We start from the raw sequence: 23275 nt of genomic DNA, 5'->3' as shown, positions 1-23275 counted from the left end.
TATTACACGTGAAGAGGACTGTCGAACAAAGATTAGCATTTGAGCACAATCAACTAATTTTGGAGACCCTCTAAATAAACTTGACAAATTTAAAAAGAATTTGAAGCCATCACTGGGTTAATCCCACACTTGCCTATGATAAGCATCGTGTGCTAAATCCCCCCCCCACCATTGATGAGGTGTCTACAACTTGTCAATATACACATGCTTTGAGGATTCTTGTGGCAAGCACATAAGCCTGGTGCCTCTTGCAGCAATGGCGTCTCTCAAGGCTAGTTTACAAGTTCCAAGTCCCACATTTGGCGATAACTCGAAGGTTCCTCTTTCCCAACGAAACAGGTTACATGTTTGGACTGATACCACACAGCTATATCAAATCACTGGTGTTAACTCCTCATTTCCCACGTGGAGACACTTCAACGCCATCCTGGGTGCAGACTTTTTAAATTTGTGTGCATGTTTGAATGCAATGAGATGGAACGAATTCCAGATAATGTACTCTGTATGCAACATGTCCATGTAACGTAAGCAGACAACACATCAGTGCATTTTTCACGTGGTATCCTGTCTTTACGTTGAGATCAGTGGCTGGTACTCACACGCAAGTGTTCCTGCACGTAGGAGTTACTGGTGAGCGGGTTGCTGTCCCGCAGCGCTGCGTACTGAACAGGGAAGGTGGAGAGACTCATCACCGTGTCTCCACATAGCAGTGTCTCCAACAACACCTCAAAGATGAACATGTACTGGTCCTGAATGGAAGCAAAAAAATGAATGCCAAGTCTTTTCTCACCAACTCCAAGAATAACAGCGCTTTCAAACTCCACAAGGAAGGTTTGGAGGACTTTGAAGAACTCCAAAAAGCAGGGTCTACTTACAGTGACTTTAAAAGGGGGCTGATGCCCCTTGTAAGTTTGAGTAGTGGGAATGTGCCACAGGTGGAATGCAAAGTGGGAGGCACTGACAGGTTGAGGAATGCTCTTAGCTATTAAACGTGTGCATGAAGCTGGCATTAAACCAAATAATACCCTGTTCTGCACCCTCAGCCCAGAATCAAGAATTGTATCAATGGGCAACACCCCCATGGTGAAATGGAATCTACTCCTCATCTCAGGTAATCACAAAAGACAAACAATGACCTACCTGTGTCTGCACCATTTTGGGTCTCTTCTTTCTCATCTCGTAGACGAAATCAATGACGTTGATCTGTTTCTCCTCGGCCACCATGTTCAGCATTGCGTCCACGGTGATAAAGGTCCCTGTACGACCCACACCGGCACTGTCATTATGGAAATAAATAAGGATACCATCATAACACAGTAAATGCCCAATACAAGTAAACAAATGCTCTAGTCAAATGATTCTCTAAAATCTCGTCACTTGCATTTTAGCACTGGGCGCAACTCTCGCAGCATTCACAGACAATGAGATTTTGTGCAATTATTTTCACATGCCTGGTTCCCCCCCCGGAACTGATATATAAATGCCAACTGATAACTGGCAGTGTGGCCATCCACCAGGGCCTGGTACCAAATGGACAGATGGAAGGTCCCTCATTTTGGTGACTTGGGTCACACCGTGGTCAACTATAATCATCGCTCGAACCTGCTCCTATTTAAGTGTTTTCATGTGAATGGTTCCCTCCACAACTGAGAGATGAAAACGAGTATTGATGACTGGCAGTGCAACCATGCCCCAGTGGCCTGGTTCCAAATGGTCGACCAGATGGGTCATCATTTAGGTGGCACTGGTCGAACGATGGTTGTCTATAGCCATCGCTCGAACCCACCCCTACTTGAGCGCTTACTGCCATACCTGCAGTGGACTACCATTGGTCCCATGTTGTTCTCCTCCATCTGCTTGACTTCGTGGATGAAGTTCATCAGGGGTGCGGGGGAATCTGGTAGGCCCATGTCTGGCCAGGAAGTGTAGTGGAACTGCCTGACCTCTCGCGGTATGTCTTCCTCAATCTGATACACGAAAAACGACGCAACTTTGCATCAGAAATCAGTAATTCATAAGCTAAAAGGATCCATTGGGATAGGGCTTTTTTTAGATGGAATTCTGCAATGAACTTTAGTGTCCATCTTTGTCTTGTCAAGTCTAGTGCTGAGAGTGTTTCTGGTCCTTTTGGGGTTTTGCTCCAACAAGAATTTCCATATTCATGAGCTAAACAGCAATGTCACCTTCAGGCAGAACATTCAGAGCAACAGACATCTTGGCAACAAACTTCTTCGCCAGAGTTTAGAGGTTTTCCCTGAGACCATTTCTGTTCTGTTTTTTTTGCTGAATCAGTACATAAAAGCCAGCAAATCAGTGATTATAAAGTGATAATAAAGCGGCATACTCCTAATATGGTAAAAAATGACTCACATCAAAGTTTGAGATGACGAAGACTCTCTCAGTGAAGTCTTGCTCAACTCTCTCCTTGACTTTCTTGACTATGATGCTGTTGTAGTCCAACTGGTTGTCGGGCCAGTACTGGGCACATTTTTTCTGTTTTTCAAAAGCAGTGACAGAGAAAGGAATGGCAGAGGACTCAATCTTCCTTCGGGTGTTTGAAGATTACAGTTAACAGGATTGCCATGCCGAGACGAAAAATCAACCGTTACCTTTGCATTTTCGACGAGGTTAGTCAGCATGACAATGATGGCCACTTCCTGTTGCCATACCATCCGCCAAAAATCAGGGGTAGAATATTTATTGTGACCTAAAAAAAAATGCAAGGTATGTTATGAGGGTGTTATTCCAATGTTCCTGAATTTTATTTGTCCAAGGTGATGGATTTAAAGAAAGTTGGGATAAAAATTGTGACTTTCTGGGCAGGGCACAGGGAGTCGCCGGCTGTACTACCCACAAGGGTATAAGATGGACCGCTCAACATGCTTACACAATATTGGTGGTCCAGTGGATAAGAAAGACATCTGTACAAGTAAGCAGGAGGTTGCACATTCAAGCCCCATCTATGCGAGCTTGTTGACTTGTTTTACGCGAGTTCTAGGCCAGCACTACCCAGACAAAGTACAGTGTTGAAGCCAAGTCCATCACAAGTCAAGTGGTCTCAAGCCAAGTCACGAGCCATTCAAATGAACTGTGGCAAAAGCATTCCTTTGTCTTTATGACTTGCGAAGGGACTTTTGAGAGACTTTACAATAACACAAAGTAAAACCATTCCATGCGTTCTGTCACCAACTGTGCCTGATCCTTTGACTACTTTTAGAAGCCTGTCTCACCTTGTGTTGCGATGTATGCGTTCTTCTTTCGGTAACCCTGAATATAATGAAGCGAAAAGAGAGTTGCGGTTCAACAACATCATCAAGCGCTATGAAACAGTCACTGTGATTCATACTGCAATCTGTGAATGAGTGCTTCTACACACTACTGATAAACTATTGATATTTGACATCTATTAAGATTACACCTGAATTCGATAAAAAACATCTTTTTAATACACGCCATACAGAAAGCAACAAAATCTGGGCATAATTTGACATCAGGTCAGTGAAGAAGTTTGAAAAGATGAGGATTTCATCGTCACCGCAACAAGAGTCACAAAACTCCTGACCCAGAAAAGCCTTCTATAGCTCATACCAGTAGGGCATATGTTCAGATGTCAAGGGTGAGCAGGTTCATGTATGAAATGAAAAACTACATGCGGACAGAATTCAACACAGGAAAGTATTTCAGACCAGGATCTGCATGTACAACAACCCTGAAAATAAATGTTGGCTGCATAATTACGTCAACATAGGAAGCGTTGATGTAGTCTGTGTCTGGATCGTCGTTGATTGGATCTAGGACCACTCGTGAGTAGTCGTCTGGAAGAAAAAAGACAAACAGAATGTCAAGTTTAAAAATGAATTGGTGTATAATCGGAATTGGCCAAACTTTTTCCAGTTGGATTTTTGAAATTCCAATAATTCCAACTCCATATTCCTGATAGTCGCCCTTGACTGCGAATGTTGGAACCAAACCAAAACACTCCATTTTTTAGGACCTCAAATTAAACAACCTAATGTTTCTACGGCAACAATAGGGAGCCAAAGTTGGGGGGGGGGAGAAACTCATTAGGTAAAAGCTTGAAGGAAAAGACAGTGATAAAAACCCAGATTTGACCCCTCCCAGGAAGTGAAACAATGACTGTCAGACTAAACGGCCTTGACTCACACGGAATGATATTGGCGTATCTGTTCTTGTTTTTGTTGACATCTCTCTGGGCAACATTGCAGGAATACAGCTCCTCATCAGGGAAGCTCTGAAAAAAGACGCAGGATTCAAGATTATCAACACAAGATAAGGCAAGTTCAATCAATGACTAGTAGTTAACTAATGGTTGGTTGATGTGATGTACCTAGCACATGTGCAGTGAAGGTGAAGTCAACCACCGTCAGGTCGTTAGGCCGAGAGGTGAAAAGGTGGCCGCAGGAAGGGTAAAATAGCAAAAATAAAAGTAAAAATGGCCGTTTACAACTGACATACTGGTTTTCCAGTATTGTTCGTATAACGGGTCCTACCTGCTCTGTGCTATTATAAATGGTTTATGGCAACCAACAACGCGCCGTACCTCAATAAGCTGGTCGCGAATGGTTGACGAGACTAGTCCAACCATCATCGACGATGCGTACCATCAGAGTGACCATGCGTACGATCAGAACTAGTCAAACTATGGTTAACTAAGGTCCTTGACCGAACTTGCCCATGGTGACAAGATCCCACACAATGTGAGCCTCCTTCTTTTCGGTAATTTTGTTATTGTTTGGATTAGAAAGAGCACCCGCCGCTCTCAGTCTTGAGACAGCACTCAGCTTGGCGTCCGGATGAGAATGAACATCTTTGTGGGTGAAAAACTTTTGAGTTTCCTTTGGATTTATATGGCAAGGGTCTCTTTGAGGTCCTCAATTCTGGTGATGTTTGGCTCAAATGTTTCGCACAGAATTTATTCAACTGTTGTAGAAGCATGTGTGAGACATCTGCAGAGAAACACAGGATGGCACAGCATCGAAAATTAACATGCAAGTGTATCTGAAACCAAACACACAGGGTAAACCCAAAGCTAATGTTTCAAGGATCGAAGGAAGGTGCAAGCCTTCTTACCGCGTAGTCTCTGACGAAGCCCTTGTTGCTGTTGGCTTTCTTCCTTTTGACGTACTGGGGCAGGTCCTGCAAGCCGACCGCTTTGTGGGGCTTCCAGGCCTTCCTGGGCAGGGCTCCCTGCACTGGCTTGGGGGCGGGCGTGGTCGACTGGCCCTTGACGCCACCCGAGCGCCTCAGTTGCGAGCGGACGATCTCTTCTGCCACCGCTTGGTTCTGGAGCCCGTTGGAGCGCGACTCGGCTTTCTCTGTGAACAGTGGAGCACACAGAGTTCACATCGAGCCAATCACATGACAAATTTGCAAAGTCCACATTGATTCAGATTGCAAGTCTGGGGTCGATTTCTTGGAAATGCTACTCGCTCAAATATGCTGAGCACCAAAACTATCTGCTCAGCAAAAACTGGTTACCGCATAACGGTCATGACTGGTTCTCTCCAAAGTTCTGCATAGCATGTAAATTTGATCAGCAAACTTTTTCAATTACCAGCTCTATAAAAGTGGGTCCACATCACAAGCTGAACAATGACAATTAATGCCTGCTCCCATTTTATTCCGTTGTCGTTGTTTTCCGCAATTTTTCAACATTTCCTGAAAGTTTCAACTTTCACTCTAAGGCTATTTTCCATTATCACCTCCGAACCCCCACGTTCTTGAGCAGTTTCCTATTTTTGTCCCATGAACTGTCCGAAAATGTAGAGAAATGCAGTGGACAAGAATTCTCAAAGGAAAACCTTCTGTTCCCCACCCCCAAACAAAAATCATAAATCCTATTTGAGTTAACACAATACTGAACTTACCCATGTCAGAGAGGACCATTCCATTAGTTCCAGGGGCTGACTTTGCAGAATTTCGCCTTCACAGAAATAGACAACAATGGATTTCAAATCAAAAGCCGGCGACTTAGTCTCACTGTGGGCCCTGTGCCCAACCGACCTATCAAGCCCCATCCACTCTTTTAAACGATAGGTTTTACGGGCATAAATTCATTCTAACTTTTGTCTGAGCGACTCGGTTCTCTATTTCAAAAGAAAAAACCTGTCCCTTCAACGAGAGGCTTGCCATAACACAAAATTGTTCCACGACTGTGGGAAGAAGAGCTGTCGAAGGACAGTTATCATTATAGGGAGATATTCTTATTGGGGACAAGATAAAGTCCCCTACAGTCGGGACTAAAAATTTCCTGACAGGTTGGGGGGTCAGATTGGTGTAGGGATTCTTTCCTCGCCTTTCACCTCTGTGGTCCTGGGTTCGATTCCCAGCCCAGTCTACATGTGGATTGAGTTTTCAGTCCCTGCCTGATTTCATGGGTTTTACCCAGAATATTCTTCTGGGGTTTTCCTCCCACCTCTATAACTGTGACTGCTTCTTGTTGTCTCCTCTCTACAGGTTTCTTCAGGCTTTCGAGCTACAGTGCCTGGGGAACTTTCGAAGAATCCTTGATTTCATTACCAGAAAGACTTGAATGAACAAATGAACGTGTTCTCCCAATGTAGTACCGGCCAGGGTACCACCTTGCTGCTCCAAAGTGCTTTAATAGTCAACATGCTGCCTTGCTACCCGAATTCGGTTCCTCCAACAAGGCCTTTCTTAAATTTCACTGCATTTTGGAACCTCAGCAAACTATTTAACTTCATACGACACAACAATGGAGGGTCACACCTTTTGCGGATGACTACCACGGCAGCAACCACCAAAGCTACCACGACCAGGACAGCGATGATAGCACCCAGGATCGAACTCATCGGAAAAGAGCCCACGGGGTTTGCTGTCAGAGCAAATAAAAATGCACGTAGCATTAGAGGCTGACGGAGAAAGAAAAGGCTTGGGCTAACGTTTACGCTGCGACTTTTATGTGACGGAGACCCTGACAAGTTCTTATCCAGAGCCTGAATACAGAGGCCAGAAGAACCTAATTATCCGGTTTGTAAGTGATTTCATCACCAAAGCGGGTCCGCCACGATTTGCAGGCATTCCAGTTCCATGGTTCCATGTAAGCGGCGATCTATGCATGTAACTCTATGTGCAGTGCATGTGCAGTGGGTGTGGTTTAAACTGAATAGACAATACACTTATGAACCAGATACGTTAAGGCCTGATATCAGCCCAATATCATGGATGAAAAAAGCCTGACTGAAAATTGGCATCCCTGTAATCCAAATAATTAATTCAGGTAATTTTCTGTTGGGGAGAGAAAAATTCATCTAAATGTTTGGTTCACTGCCAAAAATTACCTTTAAAAATCTTCAAATCTACCACTGGAGTTCTTTTGAACAATTTTGCAGGATTGAAAAAAACAGTGCCAATGCTTCCTTACTTTACACAGTGCTTGATGCTCCTTGACAGTTCTATCGTGGTACAAAGAACAGTGGTGGAATTTTGAGGATTCGGGCAGGTTCCAAACAAAAATACCACCTTTAAGCTATTGTCAAGTTCCCACCTTACACAACTTTAAATTCATTAAAACTAAAAACCCACATTATTTGGAGGATTTGCTCAGGAAATGTTCAAAACCAAAACAAAACTCAGACAAAACTTTTAGACTTCTAATGTCGAGTTTCAGCAGGGGCAGGACAATGTGCACGAAACAACACTTTAATTACTGTAAACTAACAAAAGAAGACAGAGACAGACTTACTTGTGACGGCCATCGGGTCACTGCAACCAGTCCGAGTATCCTGACAGGTTGAAAAACCACACAAAAAGTGGAGATTGTGAACGGGTCAATCATAGGTCATATCAAGGTTCAGCGGATCATGTGAGTGCCTAGGGACTTGACGTTTATTAGGCGGGATGGTTTGTTTGGCTCGTGATGATGTTTTTGCAATTTCAGCAACTACAAATCACTACCTTACATGTACCAACCATACTAACTAACAAATGTATCTTTGTTTTATGAGGCCTTCAATAAAGTACAGCACTTAGCCTTAATAGTGGATATATTTTTTTTTCAGTTATCCACTCAGTCTCTTTCATAGCCAGTTAACGTCGGATATTCTTAATCAAAAAGCTGCCCAGGCGTTTTTTTTTCCCCTTCAATTTTTTCGAAATTGCAATTTATTTATGACGCAACCAATCACGACACATAAATACGTCCACCGCAGAAATGAAAAAAGAAGTCTTAAAAGAGCGTAAACGTCCTCCGTGGAACAAATAAGGAAAAGTGTGTGTGTGTGTTTACAGGCCATCCGGTGTCAAGTGGTTAAAGAAAGCAACAACGGACTGCAACCGCCTTGCAGACAATTGCTATCATTTTGGCCCCTGTTTTTATTGTTTGCATCTGAGGTGACTATGTAACACTAGCCCAGAAAATAGCAACTTTGCTCAAGCCTGAATAACTTTGAGCACATTGTGAGTGCTGATAGCATGAAATCTATCTTACCTGTTTAGTTCTGCCGACGCCGCAGAACTGGATGTTATACTGGGTGTCCGGCTGCAGCGCTGCGTTGAAGTACCTGCCGTAGGTTCTGTTGTCGCCAACTCTAAACGTGTCCGGGAGGGCGGTCTTGTCAAACTCCGCTGCGACGTAGTTATTGGGGGAGTCCCTGTAATTACCTGGGCTCTCCGCACTGCGCTTACGGCTGGCCTGCAACTTAGCGACTGTGACTTGATACACACTAGGGGAGGGGGGAGGGAAAAAGTGGCTTACTTTTGATATTAAACTCTGCCTTTCTGGAAAGGTTAGGATAACGAGAGCATTGGGCCCGAGGTTCTAGTCGCAGATTTTAAAGAACGCGGATTGGAACAGCAGTTGCTTGTCAGTCTTTTAATAGGCACATGTGCTATTTCCTGCTGAACACGTTGGAATTGGTTCAACTTTGTGAGGTTGTAAGAATGACAGTACACATGAATAGGGTCAGGTCTCCGGCCTACACAACTTCAAGAAAAATTGAGGAATCTGCCTGGCCTCATTCACCAATCCGGCAAAGTCGCGGTCTGTATAGCTTCATAAGCTCTCTGGACAATGCCTGTCCTTAAACCTAAGAATCAGGTCACATCTCCAGTTGGAAGTTACGATGAAGTTGGAGGAGAAATATTGATCGATAATCTTCAAGTGAGTGAAATGCATCAATGGTCATTTTGTTGTCACACCAGAGGGGGGGTTGAAATTTCATGCGTTCCCAAAGTCTTACATCTTTATAAAATGTACCAATTTCAAAATTTTTCATGGTTACCTGATATATTTGGAATCAATTGGTTTCAGTTGTAATGTGACTGTGTTATCGTCTCCGACGGTCGGAGGTTCGGTTCGTTCAGGCGAGTTGATGGCTACGAGGAAGGTAAAAAACACAAAAAGACGTTCTTGTAAATGAAGTATTTGCAGTTGGATAACAATGAACGCATCACGCTCTTCTGTGGACTCAGGTTGGCAACTTTAGAATGATGCTTACCTGGGATCAAGGTGTAAACGGACGGCAGCGTGGCATCGTCTCCAAATTCCACCGTCTTGGCCGCCACTCTGACTTCATACCCTGTGGCACTCTCCAGGTTTCCTATTTGGTGTCGAGTAATGTCCTTGTTTACCATGATCTGCTGGACCACTTGAGAACCTGGGGCATCGCCTGATGAGGGCTCGAACGGTTGGTCGACGATTCTGTATTCGATCTGGGCAGATAACATATGACCCGACAGACACACATGAGTCTCAAATCGCCAAACCTGCTAATGACTTACATGTCTTTCGAGAAATCATGAGAAGCTGTTGACGCTCCCGCCACTTGTGAGAGGCAAATTAAATCATAGAGCTAAGACACTTCATTGTCTGAATGGATAACATGAACCAGTAAAACATACCTGACAATATTTAACTCAGAATTAGGAGCGCCTATATAACAAGCCCATAGCAAAGCAAACAGCTACACCGAAAAAGCAATTTACATGGATGTATGTGTAACAACTGCCACACTAACATAGCATCTAGTGCCCTTTTTCTGGAAATGGCGCCCTCTTTTGCCAAAACTTATTAGATTTTTTTTCTTTTTATGGAAATTAGAGCGGTTTGAATTTTTTGCAGTCTGACAAATCACAAAATTGGACAGGTCCGATTATTAAACTCAGAATGGTTCCAGGTACGGTGTAAGAAAATTACTTAGACTCACATTTCCGCATCTGTTTACAGTATTTAATGCCAAGACCCATTTGGTTATTAAAAGATCGGAACGTGACGGGCAGAGAACACTGGCAGGATGGGAAAAAAAACCGGCCAATCGTTACAGGGCAGCTGCATAACAATATGATGGGCCATTTCTGCATTCAACTTCAACTGTCACATACGTGATCCACCATTTCGAAACCAGGTTGAAATATGTAAGTTTGATTTTTGACATCTCCCCCCCAACTGTTGATTTTTCATATTTCAACGCGATTCAATGTAAAAATTTTTTGTACAGGAAGTGTAGCTTACAGGCAATACAACTTGTGGAATTTGCCCTGTTCACATATATCTATAAATAGGCCATCATTTCTAGTTTGTTTCAATTCTTCTTGGGAAACATGAATTAAAGCATACAATGTTCGGGGGAAAAAATCACATCACTGAAGCACGCGAACCAAAATATTAAAACCGATGGACAAGTTACTTTGTATTCTTTCAAGACGCCGTTGATGTTTTCGGGTTCCTCCCAAGCCACAGTGATCGCATCTGCGGTCCGCTCTGACACCATCACCCTGGCTGGCATCTCTGGAGCTGTGGAGACGGAATGAGGAACGTCGTCAACCAGTAAAATGTTACTCTGCATCAAAGCTAGTTCCTTCCTTTTCTGAAGTCTTCAATGAAAAATTTCGAGTGAGGGATTGCACCCCCCCATCAGAGAGGAAAGACAAAGACCAATGGTTTATCTCCATATTTTCCTCATTTTCTAACCCTCCAGTTCCTGTGTAAATCACAAAGACTGTACTCACTCCCTTCGGCTGTTCGTTGAGTGATAGTCTCGCTAAACTCGCCATGTCCTGCCCCAGTTTTTGCCCGAATCTGCAAGCATTTTGTAAAAAGATTACCTCTGAATAAATTTCTCACAAAGACTGAATGGGGTGTTGCATTTTGTTCCTGAAAATGTTTCTTAAGTGGTGAAGTAGTGTCTACAACTTGCAAAAAGAGTTATTTACTGGGAAATATGACCTGATTACAAATGTGCATAAAATGAGACTAGGGTGTACAAACCTTGATGTCATATTCAGTATATGGCTTAAGATCTGTGATGGTGTAACGATGTACAGGATTGGTTGGATCCATTAAGGGTCCCCTAGTGACTGCTGCTGTCTCATCCAATGAACTGGGCCAATACAGGATCTGATAGGCTGATATGATTCCAGAGGGTGGATCTGGAGGGTTCCATTCCAGCTCAAGAAAGGTCCTCTCTGCATTTGAAACTCGGAAGTTTCTTGGCGGGGGTGGTTCTAAGAAGTTTATTAAACCAATGAAAAAATGTGAGTAAAGCAACAGTTTTCATTGCCAAACTTTTGCTCATATTAAGCAATTACATGCTGTTTCTAAAAAGTTGATTTCTCCGATTGTATAAACATAGTTTGAAAAGAAAAAAGATCTTTGACAATGTTTTTCTCCAATTGTTTTTATGTCCCCTCCAAATTTAAGGAACAGAAGATGGCTCGTTTTTGCAAGCCAGCGACAGCCCTTTCTTGGAAACCCAAAGTAAGTGTGCACGCGCTCGTGTGAGTTTGATGCCAAATGTGCTGAGTGCAGGTGACCTATTTTCTTTGGAATGTACGGTCTTTAAGTGTGTGCCAGGTGCGTGAGTGATGAGCCAGGTTCAGACACTACCCACCAGCCTGTCTCCTCTTGCCGGTCAGGATGCAACTTGAGGCACAATATTTTTGTATCACACAACAGTCTGGGGATACACCATGAACTTTCCTATGGGAAAATGGTTTTATTGTCAGTCTTGAGAGGAGACTAGTCATCACACCTTGTTGAAGCTTTCCCTGTTGAAATGTTGCACTGTACTTCCCTTTGAAATAAATCCTCAAGAGCAACTATCCTAGCTTTTATTCAAGTCTGGTTACATAAAAAAAGACTGCACTCGGGGTAAAAAGTCAATCTACCTCCTTCTTCTGTTCTGACGAAAAGATGGCCATCTGGGCCAGGGCCGACTGCTGTGTTTGCTTGTACATAGAAGTGGTATTCCACATAGGGCACCAGACCGCTGAGCAGGACCTCAGTTATCAAGACATGGCCGCTAGCCTTGGTCTGGTTGCTCCTCTCGTCAAGGAGCGTATAGTTGTAACCAGTGATGAGGCCATTCTGTTGACCGCAGTGCGGAGGTTTCCAGAGAAAGCGGATTTCCTGGGTACCAATCAGGCTTGTCGAGATGTTTTCCGGGGGACCCGTGGGAACTAGTTTGAAGAAAAACAAACATCGCTATGTGACCTGATCCTGCACAGCAAGTCTGTAGGCCTTTTTTTCCCTGAAAACTGGTTGCATTAGAAAGAGCAAACTGAACTCCTTGTTTAGACGCATCAGTTGGGAATCCTGATAAAAATGGACATTATGCAGGCCCAAAATGTTCAAGATTCCTGTTGTTTTTTTATGGCTAGGTTATTTTGCTAGGTTATTTTAGAGGCCTTTGGCTCTAGTGACTTGAAACTCATTTCGTTAGGGTAGCTCACATGCAAATGATTCCAATGAAAATATCAGTCAGATACAACAATGCAAGGGGGCTGCAGCCGTGGCAGATATGAGCATTGAACAAACAAATCACAGTTTAATTCAAGTCAAATCCTATCAGGACTACAAACAGAATTACAGGTTGCAGGGAATGAACGAAGACAAGGGAATGCCATCGTCAAAAGTTTGATTGAAAACCTAGACATCTGAAACTTGACATTTTAAAACCTTGAAATCAGACTAGATTTGCAGTGTAACTTGTGACTGACTTGTGTGACGGTGTAGTCCCCAAATCACGGACCTACTGAGCCAGAAGCACACTGCAACAAATTTAACAGGTGATGAGCTGTGAACCACTTTGCAAGAAGCATCAGTATTGCATGCAAGTTTAGCTGGTAACCTGCCTTGGCTATTAAAAGTTTTGGTTCAAGTGAAAACGCTGTGAAAATGCAGTGAGCCCATCCAGGCTACCGGGGAGTCCTCCTTATTCTATTTGTGATTAAGTTAATCCTTGGAAAAGTGAAAATGTCGTGAAACTGTCACGAGTTAGTCCTCTGCCCAGCTGACCTACTTTCCACTGTGAAAAGGAGCTTACATTACCTTGGGAAAAAAAATGAACATGAATTTAATTAATAGTGAAACAGCATTTTCACAGTGTTTAAAGTTCACAGAGAGTGCTGTCAAAGGTCCATGCAGTAAGCATGATGGGTATTTCCTTATGGCAAACGTCATCTTGACAGTTCCAATGAACAGCTTAAGTCAACAGGGACTAACCGTCTTCCGAAGTCTCCAGGAGAGCGAAGACTTCTCGGCCAAGTCCGGCGGCTGTCTCTCCCCTCACAGAGACGTTGTGCTGCGAGTACGCCTGCAGCCCTCTCAACACAGCACTCAGGGTCTTTACAGTGATGAACGTCCAATTGTTACTGCTGGTGTTGAGGCTACACTCCTCCAGGGACCAAGCAAGGTACCCCACCTGGTACGTGCTGACAGTGCAGACATCTAGTGGGGATGGCTGCCACGACGCTTGGATCTGGGTCGCTGGGTCATCGCCATGGCGCAGGGTGAGATTCTGCACCTGCTCTGGCACTGCATGAAAAGAGTACAGAAAGCATGTATTTCAGACAGGCACGGTACATTACCTTTGTCCTAGGTCTGAGTATACAACCTATTCAACCACAGCAAGAAGACATCCAAACTGTATGCAGTCTAACTGTCCCTTGGTGTTAACCCCTTCGTGCCGGAATTCTTTTGACCGTGACTGCTGGGCTGTGGTATGCCCTGAATGGAGGGCTTTGTTAATCAGCAGGCCCCACTGAACCAGCAGCTGCATGGTGAATAGACTGTATGTGTGGTATGTACTAATCCTCACACAAAGCCGGGGCTCTTGCTGTTTCCGGCAGCGAAGGGGTTAAGCCTACAGGTACGGCATCTATGGTGGTCCAATTTTGTCGGCTCTTAGGCATTTTTCACCATTAACTATCGCAGGGTACATATAAATTGCATCTGTTCTCATACAAATCAATTAAATCAAATAAATCCGGAGCAGTCTGGGATGGTACAGGAATAAAACAGGCAGGGTGGTTTGGGGCAATGCAGAAGATTTGGAGAACTGGAGCCAACAATCCACAACAGGTGTGCATTTCTTCAGAAAAGGCCAACATCAAATAAATGTAAGAAGAAAGACTTTTTCCACTTACAAGCTGTGCTGGTAACTGCTATTTCCCATTTCGACCAGTAACCGCGGGATGTCTTTCCGACGGCGCGCACTCGAAACTGGTACTCTGTGCAGGAATCAAGGTGGCTGATTAAAGCAAACAATTGTGTTTCTCCAACACGGCTGAAACTATCATCGTCGCTGCTATCCTCAGGTCTCCTGACCTCGTACTCGTAGCCATTGATTTTGTCATGTCGTGCTTCACACTCTAGCTCGTTCCAAGCAAACTGAAGGAAGTCCTTGGAGGAATTGACCAATCGGACACCCGTGACCTGGTCAGGAACTGTTTTTGAGGAAACAAGTAGCCAATGTGAACAAGCAGTACGACAGAAGAAAAACTCAAGTTTAGTGATTAAACTGGATTTGCGGCTGTGATTCCGTCAGTGTCAGATCAGTCAACCCTCAGCAGAAAGTAACCCGACCTGCTCCATTCCACTGAATATCAGCACCTTTTAGCCGTATAGAAATACTTGTAAGCAGACTTTCTATAGCTGTGTCAAAGTTTTTATACATAAAATACACACCTCAATTCTAGTTCAAAGGGAGATGTGAGACCAATAAACAAAAGGATGGTGCAGAGAGCTTCAACACTTTCCTTTGTTACATTATGTGCTGAAGTTCATTTTCTCAGAACTTCAGTTTAATTTGTAATCTCTCCAGTTTCTTACTGAAAGATACTAAAGCCGCATGGAATTACTTCAAGATGCTATGCAATATTCAGACTTGTTAAAAGAGTAAAAATTATCACACTCTTACTTCAAAAAATTCTCACTATGGAATGCTCCAACTCGATTAAGGTTCCAGGTAAAACATGCTTTGATGCTGATCAATAAAACAAAACTCATAACCTCTAAACTTAGTTTCAAGAAGGCTCCCTGAGTAAAGAAACTCACCACTAGAATTTGTGTCAAATCGCAATTCGTCAGACACCTCTCCATATCCTCCCTCAGTCAGTGCTGCCAATGACAGCTTGTAGACGGAGAACGGCTGCAGAGGAGTCAAGTCTAGCTGTGTGTTGCTGGTATTCACTGTCAAACCCTCGTCCACCTCTTTTGTCGGACAAGCTCTGAGCTTCTTGAGATAATATCTCACTGTGTACAGCTGAACGGCACAAGGGTTGTCAGAAGCAACAGGAGACGACCACGAAACACGAGCAAAGGTGGAAGCTTTAGAGCTGACCACTGGAGGTCCAACTTTTCCAGGTGCTACAGAAGAAGAAAGTTCAAAGTGTGGTAAAACAAAACCCTGCCCATTACATCTTCGATCTTCATTACGCTGCCTGCTTTAAAATGTTTCATGCATAGTAAGTGAGTTTAGTATTCAGACAATGGGCATGCGTGCACAGTTCTGAGCACATGCTCTGAGCATGCACACAAACTGTGGAAAAGGACCGGTTTTTGTCAACCACCACCAAGCGTCTCAAAGTCTCTCAGTCAAGAACAGCACTACATATGTGCCAGGTTCGGCCTATAAACAAAGCCATGAGGCCAACTCTCACAAAATGAACAGGTACAAACATTTTGAATGAGCTTGCCCTTTTTAATATCACCCAAATTGCTGATACCAAGTATTTCTGCCTTTAGAACACAACACAAACGTTTTACAAACTGTCTAATGGATTAAAAACAGTAAACTCCTCAAAGGGCCAATGGGGAACTGGCAGTTGGTTCAGAGTGGCTGGCTAAATAGTTTGCGTTCGAGTGTACCCGACGCTCCAAAGGTACCTATGAATGGACAGCTTATTCTCATCAAATTACACGGTCTCATATTAGTCCGTTGGGCAATTATTCGTACAATTCTTTATAGCTGGGACTGTGGCTGTCAGGGTAACGTGAGGCTTGTAACCCTGACCACTGGGACAAACAATGCTTGTCTTCTTATGACTTATGACTCTACCCACTTGAGTGTCTCATTTTATCAAAGAACCTTCTTGGGTCCATTTCTTGGCTTTTCGTGGAGGTGCAATTCTTTTGCTATTGACTGCAGTGTAATTTACCCCACAAAATGGACTAACTAAGGCTTGAAAATGCCGAATCTACCTGCTGGCATTGTTGTAAACGGTGATGAACTGCTCCCATGACCCACGCCGGCTCCGGTCTCGGCCTGGATGGTGACAGTGTAGGTGGAGCAGGGGGTTAAATTGGACACCCTGACCGAGGTGTCGGTTGTAGTTCCTGTCAATGACTGGGTGTCATCAATGGACCCGTCAAGCTTGATCTGCCATACATATTGAATGATCCTGCCGTTACTGTCTTCGCACGATGGGGCGCCCCAGCTGAAATTGGCAGAGAACTGACCGACTGAGGTGACTGAGACGTTTGACACTGGCCCAGGAACTGGAGGATAAAGAGAGAATTTGCTCTTCTGTGACACAACCTCACAAAACGAGTCACCAGTTGCCAGAACGAGTATGTGAAAAGCAAGGACATCAATAACGGTGCCTAAGCCTCATTTTGTTTCGCCGTGGTGTGATTGCTTTTTCTGACAGTTTTCCGGCCCCTTTCCGAGTGGCACACTGCCAAGTTGGCTATAAGTCGTCTAATTTGGCATGGATAACATGCATTCCATACTCAAACATATGATTGGTTTGGAAATTGCCTCCCAGGGTCTCATCAAGGACAGCAATATATATATATCTACCTATCCCTTCCCACCCAAAGCTCAAAACTGCCTGTCTTCTCACAGGAACTGTTTTGAGGAGGACACCCCTAGATGCAATCCAAGGATGCATTTCCAATGCATCCTGTATTTTGGAAGGGAACATGAAGAATCGTTCCCTACTGTAAAGAAAGGAGGGCGCCGGGCAGGGGGTGACCTTGTACATTTTGTTTCTGCTGGTCCTCAAGGTAGGTGGCTAGATGAAATACAGATGTATGCTTGAACAGGATTTGCTAACCAGCAGCAGGTTGTGCAGCATTTGCAGCTACAGGTTTACCAACTTCACTTACCAGATTCGTCGGTCGCTATGGCTCTACTCACTAGGTCCCCGGGCCCATACACATTGAGTGGTGACACAGTCACCGTGTAATTTGAAGCTGGCGACAAATCATCAATGCGGTATTCCCTACTGGAGTTTCCTACTGTGGTGTTAAACTCAATGCTGTCAACCTCTTCCCCGCACGGCAGGTGCCTCTCCAGTTTGTGAGTGATCAGGTATGCGGTGATACCACAAGGATTGGTGTCAGCAGAGGGGGTCCATGTTACCCGGACAGAACTGCTGTTTGAGGTTACACTGACTTCACTGACTGCATTTGGGACTGTGGAACACAAAATATGGGTTCAACGTTTCTTCTGAAAAATCCCTCTTGCTGTGACAGCAGAACTGAAGTTTGTTAAGTTTAAAATGGAGCAAAATGTCAACAAAATCAATGCACAGTATCTCACGTCTTCCCTCCTGGTTTTTCTGTCAGAAAATTTCAGGAGTGAAATAAGATAGCGTGCTCTCAAGAGATAACGTTGATTTCCCACTGGCGCTCCAGTTGTCCACTGACAGAATAACCCACAAATCCAATAATCATTGTCTGGGGATTTTTTTTTTCAATTTTATTGCAAATTTTGCAGTGAACTGGATTTGGTGAGAACGGCAGATGCGAATATGAAAGATACGCAGGCATGGATTCAGAGGGGAGTTTGGAGGATCAAACCCACCCTGCTCATTGCCTCTTTACCAATATTTGGGGGGGGGGGTGGGGGGTGAGGGGACATACATCTGAAGGCTGGAAGACACCTATTTAAAATATGTAAACCACGTGGGAGGTCTTATTTTGCATGTGCAGTTAAGGAAAAAAGCAAAGAGATTGAATGGCTATCACCAATGGTGGACAACTATATGTAGAAAAACCTCCCATATGAACGAAATTCCCAAACTCCCCCTCCAGCAAAAAATCCTGGATTCGCCCCTGATATGGAAACATAACTACCTTCTCCCTTTGTGTATTCAAAATGTGCATCGGTGAAGGTACCGGTGCCCTTTGAAGTCTTGGCCTTTACTTTGAAGTGGTACTGAGTGCAGGGAAGAAGTTTGTGAAATGACACCATAGTAACATTGGGAAGCAACTCCTCTTGTTCAATTCGTCTGGTACCCGGAGTCTTAAAAAGCTTGCACACATAATTTGAGATGGCACCGTTCTTCTCGTTGCAAGGCGGAGGCTCCCAGCTGAAGGTGAGAGACCTGGGCATTCTCTCTTCGACCCTGACGTTGATGGGATTTCCTGGTGCTGCAAACCCCGAGAAAGAAAAGATTTAAATTACAGCCACGGTCAACTCAAAGATAATCACTCTGACAAGACAAAAAATAGTGACAGCATTCGTGGCTTGGATAATTCTTACCTGCTTCCAATGTGTTCACTTCCAGACTTTCTGCCTCACCGAACCCAGAAACTGTTTGTGCTCTGATGGACACAAGGTACTTGGATGCTGGAGACAATGCAGGTATGTCATATCTTGTTTCTGTGCCGTTTACTGTTTCATTGATGAGCAGGGTGCCAGTTTCATTCTGTGGGCACTGAAGGTGTCTGACAAGTTGGTAGGAAATCAGATAGTGTGAGATGTCACAGGAGGCGTTCTCCGGTTCAATCCATGTCAGTTCCAGAGATGTTGCCAACGGCCGTGCTACCAAGTTTCTGACAGCATTTGGAGCTGTTAAAAAATTGTAGGAAAATATTAATGTGCATCAGAATCAATCACACGAACAAGCATATCCCTGGTAACCTTTGTGTTCCTTTTATTTTTGCAAATCTGCAGCATGACCAACACAAACAATTGCACTTGTTTTTAAACCACTGTAGTTTAAGACTACACGGTGGGGCTTGTTTTTTAATGAAAGTCATGCAGAACCAGATTTCAGTCTTCGTGTGTTATCATTTATGAGTACAAATGCATGATTTTGGAAAAGGAAACTTCTGCAATCTACTTTCAAAACTATTTTACCTTGGCCCCTCGTGGAGCTGGGCAATGCTGGGCTGAACATGCCATACCCTGCGGATGTCTGAGCACGGACTTGAAAGCTGTAGCCAGTGCAAGCTGGCAATCCTTCAAAGGTTGCCATGGTGACAGTGGCTCCAGTGGTTTCGTTTCTCACAGCTCCGGTCTGCATGTTGGTAAGTCGGTAGTGATATGCCTGAATTACGCCATTGCTGTCGTTGCATGCAGGCGGCTGCCAGGTAAAACCGAGGCTTGAGGAGGTGGTAAATGTTGGGCTCACCGAGACTGGGGGTGCAGGAACTGTAAAGAAGTCAGGTTGGAATTCCGAGGCTAACATTATTTGGTATAGTTACTTATCACACAATCTGAATCAAATTGGACGTGTATTAAAAACGGTGGCACTAAGTGACAAATGAAGAGAATCCTAGCGAGGCAGACAGGACATTGGTGCCGACAATGGTATGATCTTCCAGAATGTGATGATGAGGTTACATCTGCCGGATGCCATTGAACAGACTCGCAAAGATCCTACTGGATCTGGCAACAAGGGGCACCCATCATAAGGGCACACTAAACAAAAGATGAAAGGAGACTGATCTACCTGCCCGGAGCAGGATCAAAAGAGGACCCAAATTTGAGCAGCAATACTTTAAAATCTAATATTTTGGCAAAGTGTCTGATTACTGTTAAGGCTGTGAAGTCTTAATAGTGATTCACCAGCGAAGCCAATGCAAACGTCTACAGCAACACGGGACAACCAACTCACCAGATTCCTCAGTTGCTATGGCCCTACTCACTGGTTCCCCGCCTCCATAAACGGTGAGTGCCGATATAGTCACAGTGTAATTTGAAGCTGGAGACAACCCATCAATGAGGTGTTCCCTACTGGAGTTCCCAACTGTGGTGTTAAACTCAATGCTGTTCACAACACTTTCTCTGCAAGGCAGGTGCCTCTCCAGTTTGTGAGTAATCAAGTACCCGGTGATACAAGGATTGGTGTCAGTCGGCAGCTCCCACGTTACCAAGATAGAATTGCTGTCTGATGTTACACTGACAATACTGACTGCATTTGGGACAGTGGAAAATGAAAGAAAGGTTACAGTTTCTTCCAAAGAAATCATATTGATTGCGACAAAACAACTTAAGTTTCAAGTGGCACAATCTTGTCTTTAAATATTAAAGTCATTTTACGGATAATAACAACTTAAGTTTCAAGTGGCACAATCTTGTCTTGAAATATTAAAGTCATTTTACGGATAATGACAAAGCAGCACTTCCAACTTAGTTTCTGGTCTCATTCTTCATAATCTTTTCCATTCTGTAGACTGAAGTAAATGGTCTAGAATGCAGCATACGGCCCATTGGCTCAACACTATCTAACATTGAACCTGGCTCAGAGTTCGAGATGAAAAATTGGAATTCACTGCACTTCAGCTTTGGAACCAAATACTCGTACTGGTACGTAAATAAATTAACACTTCGCTTGCTACATAACACAACATACTTTCTTCCTCTGTGAAGACAAAAAGTGCTGTAGTGAAGCCACTTTCACCCACGGAAGTCTGTGCCTTTACTTTGAAGTGGTACTTTGTGCATGGAAGAAGTTGGTCAAATGAAACCGTGGTGACGTTAGGGAGTGCGTCATTCTCTTCAATTCTACTCCGCCCCTCCGTCTCCACAAATTTGTACTTGTAACCTATGATGAGACCGTTCCTCTCGTCACATGGTGGAGGTTCCCAGGTGAAGGAGAGAGACCTGGGTGTTGCCTCCTCCAGGCTGACGTTGATGGGTCTTCTTGGCACTGCAAACCCCCATCCCCCCGAAATAATAAATAAGTTGAGAATGTAATTACATCCACAGGCAACTCAAGAGAATTGCTCTGGCAAAAATGTGACAGCATCCGTGGCTCAGATGATTCACATGTCTTACCTGCTTCCAATGTGTTCACTTCCAGACTTTCTGCCCCACCGAATCCATAAACTGTTTGTGCTCTGATAGACACAGCATACTTGGAAGCTGGAAACAATGTATGTATGCCATATCTTGTTGCAGAGCCATCTACTGTTTCATTGAAAAGCAGGGCGTCAGTTTCATTCTCCGGGCACTGAAGGTGTCTGATCAGCTGGTAGGAAATCAGATAGTGGGAGATGTCACAGGAGGCATTCTCTGGTTCCATCCACGTCAGTTCCAAAGATGTTGCCAACGGCCGTGCTACCAAGTTTCTGACAGCATTTGGAGCTGTTAAAAAAATTGTAAGAAAATATTAATGAGCATCAGAATCAATCGCACGAACAAGCATTTCCCAGGTAACCTTTGTGTTCCTTTTATTTTTGCAAATCGGCAGTATGACCAACACAAACAATTGCAGTTGTTTTTAAACCACTGTAGTATAAGACTACACGGTGGGGCTTGTTTGTTCAATGAAAATGCAGAACCAGATTTGAGTCTTCATGTGTTTTCATTAATGAGCACAAATGCATGCGTTTGGAAAGGGAAACTTCTGCAATCTACTTCCAAAACTATTTTACCTTGACCCCTCGTTGAGCTGGGCAATGCTAGGCTGAACATGCCATACCCTGCGGATGTCTGAGCACGGACTTGAAAGCTGTAACCAGTGCAAGCTGGTAATTCGTCAAAGGTTGCCATGGTGATACTGGCTCCTGTGGATCCATTTAGTACAGCGCCGGTCTGCATGTGGGTGAGTCTGTAGTGATATGCGTCGATTACGCCATTGCTGTCCTTGCATGCAGGTGGCTGCCAGGTAAAACCGAGGCTTGAGGAGGTGGTAAATGTTTGGCTCACCGAGACTGGGGGTGCAGGAACTGTAAAGAAGTCAGGTTGGAATTCCGAGGCTAACATTATTTGGTATGGTTACTTATCACACAATCTGAATCAAATTGGACGTGTATTAAAGACGGTGGCACAAAGTGACAAATGAAGAAAATCCTAGCGAGGCAGAAAGGACATTGGTGCTGACAATGGTATGATCTTCCAGAATGTGATGATGAGGTTACGTCTGCCGGATGCCATTGAACAGACTCGCAAAGATCCTACTGGATCTGGCAACAAGGGGCACCCATCATAAGGGCGCACTAAACAAAAGATGAAAGGAGACTGATCTATCTGCCCGGAGCAGGATCAAAAGAGGGCCCACATTTGAGCAGCAATACTTTAAAATCTAATATTTTGACAAAGTGTCTGATTACTGTTGAGGCTGTGAAGTCTTAATAGTGATTCACCAGCGAAGCCAATGCAAACGTCTACAGCAACACGGGACAACCAACTCACCAGATTCCTCAGTTGCTATGGCCCTACTCACTGGTTCCCCGCCTCCATAAATGGTGAGTGCCGATATAGTCACAGTGTAATTTGAAGCTGGAGACAACCCATCAATGAGGTGTTCCCTACTGGAGTTCCCAACTGTGGTGTTAAACTCAATGCTGTTCACAACATTTTCTCTGCAAGGCAGGTGCCTCTCCAGTTTGTGAGTGATCAAGTACCCAGTGATACAAGGATTGGTGTCAGTCGGCAGCTTCCACGTTACCAAGATAGAATTGCTGTCTGATGTTACACTGACATTACTGACTGCATTTGGGACTGTGGAAAATGAAAGGTTACAGTTTCTTCCAAAGAAATCATATTGATTGCGACAGAACAACTTAAGTTTCAAGTGGCGCAATCTTGTCTTGAAATATTAAAGTCATTTTACGGATAATGACAAAGCAGCACTTCCAACTTAGTTTCTGGTCTCATTCTTCATAATCTTTTCCATTCTGTAGACTGAAGTAAATGGTCTAGAATGCAGCATATGGCCCATTGGCTCAACACTATCCAACATTGAACCTGGCTCAGAGTTCGAGATGAAAAACTGGAATTCACTGCACTTCAGCTTTGGAACCAAATACTCGTACTTGTACATAAATAAATTA

General features: G+C 44.0%; 1 protein-coding gene across 4 annotated transcripts in view; it reads right to left on the bottom strand.

Moving 5' to 3' along the window:
* The window catches only part of LOC110985139 (receptor-type tyrosine-protein phosphatase F-like), a 60142-nt gene that overhangs the window by 7187 nt on the left and 29680 nt on the right, over positions 1 to 23275 (bottom strand). For 3 of the 4 annotated variants that reach the window (XM_087144241.1, XM_087144240.1, XM_087144242.1), the window contains 32 exons: positions 22635 to 22943; positions 21875 to 22168; positions 21276 to 21584; positions 20851 to 21147; positions 20113 to 20409; positions 19353 to 19646; positions 18753 to 19061; positions 18344 to 18640; positions 17372 to 17680; positions 16463 to 16759; positions 15317 to 15628; positions 14407 to 14706; positions 13484 to 13795; positions 12148 to 12438; positions 11249 to 11484; positions 10990 to 11059; positions 10668 to 10774; positions 9480 to 9693; positions 9264 to 9357; positions 8471 to 8705; positions 7727 to 7766; positions 6751 to 6856; positions 5889 to 5944; positions 5092 to 5336; positions 4165 to 4252; positions 3739 to 3815; positions 3231 to 3267; positions 2610 to 2707; positions 2371 to 2493; positions 1813 to 1967; positions 1141 to 1276; positions 600 to 749 (listed from right to left, as the gene is read on the bottom strand). In XM_087144241.1, coding sequence (XP_087000367.1) covers positions 600 to 749; positions 1141 to 1276; positions 1813 to 1967; positions 2371 to 2493; positions 2610 to 2707; positions 3231 to 3267; positions 3739 to 3815; positions 4165 to 4252; positions 5092 to 5336; positions 5889 to 5944; positions 6751 to 6856; positions 7727 to 7766; positions 8471 to 8705; positions 9264 to 9357; positions 9480 to 9693; positions 10668 to 10774; positions 10990 to 11059; positions 11249 to 11484; positions 12148 to 12438; positions 13484 to 13795; positions 14407 to 14706; positions 15317 to 15628; positions 16463 to 16759; positions 17372 to 17680; positions 18344 to 18640; positions 18753 to 19061; positions 19353 to 19646; positions 20113 to 20409; positions 20851 to 21147; positions 21276 to 21584; positions 21875 to 22168; positions 22635 to 22943 — 6494 coding nt within the window. The remainder of the gene's footprint in view (positions 1 to 599; positions 750 to 1140; positions 1277 to 1812; positions 1968 to 2370; positions 2494 to 2609; positions 2708 to 3230; positions 3268 to 3738; positions 3816 to 4164; positions 4253 to 5091; positions 5337 to 5888; positions 5945 to 6750; positions 6857 to 7726; positions 7767 to 8470; positions 8706 to 9263; positions 9358 to 9479; positions 9694 to 10667; positions 10775 to 10989; positions 11060 to 11248; positions 11485 to 12147; positions 12439 to 13483; positions 13796 to 14406; positions 14707 to 15316; positions 15629 to 16462; positions 16760 to 17371; positions 17681 to 18343; positions 18641 to 18752; positions 19062 to 19352; positions 19647 to 20112; positions 20410 to 20850; positions 21148 to 21275; positions 21585 to 21874; positions 22169 to 22634; positions 22944 to 23275) is intronic. The other variant, XM_022245937.2, reaches the window with a different exon arrangement.

This window comes from Acanthaster planci, linkage group LG12 (assembly GCF_054643075.1).
Source record: "Acanthaster planci isolate LZ-2023a linkage group LG12, COTS_SCS, whole genome shotgun sequence".
In the NCBI taxonomy this organism is placed as follows: Eukaryota; Metazoa; Echinodermata; class Asteroidea; order Valvatida; family Acanthasteridae; genus Acanthaster; species Acanthaster planci.
This window is presented reverse-complemented; position numbering and strand designations above follow the sequence as displayed.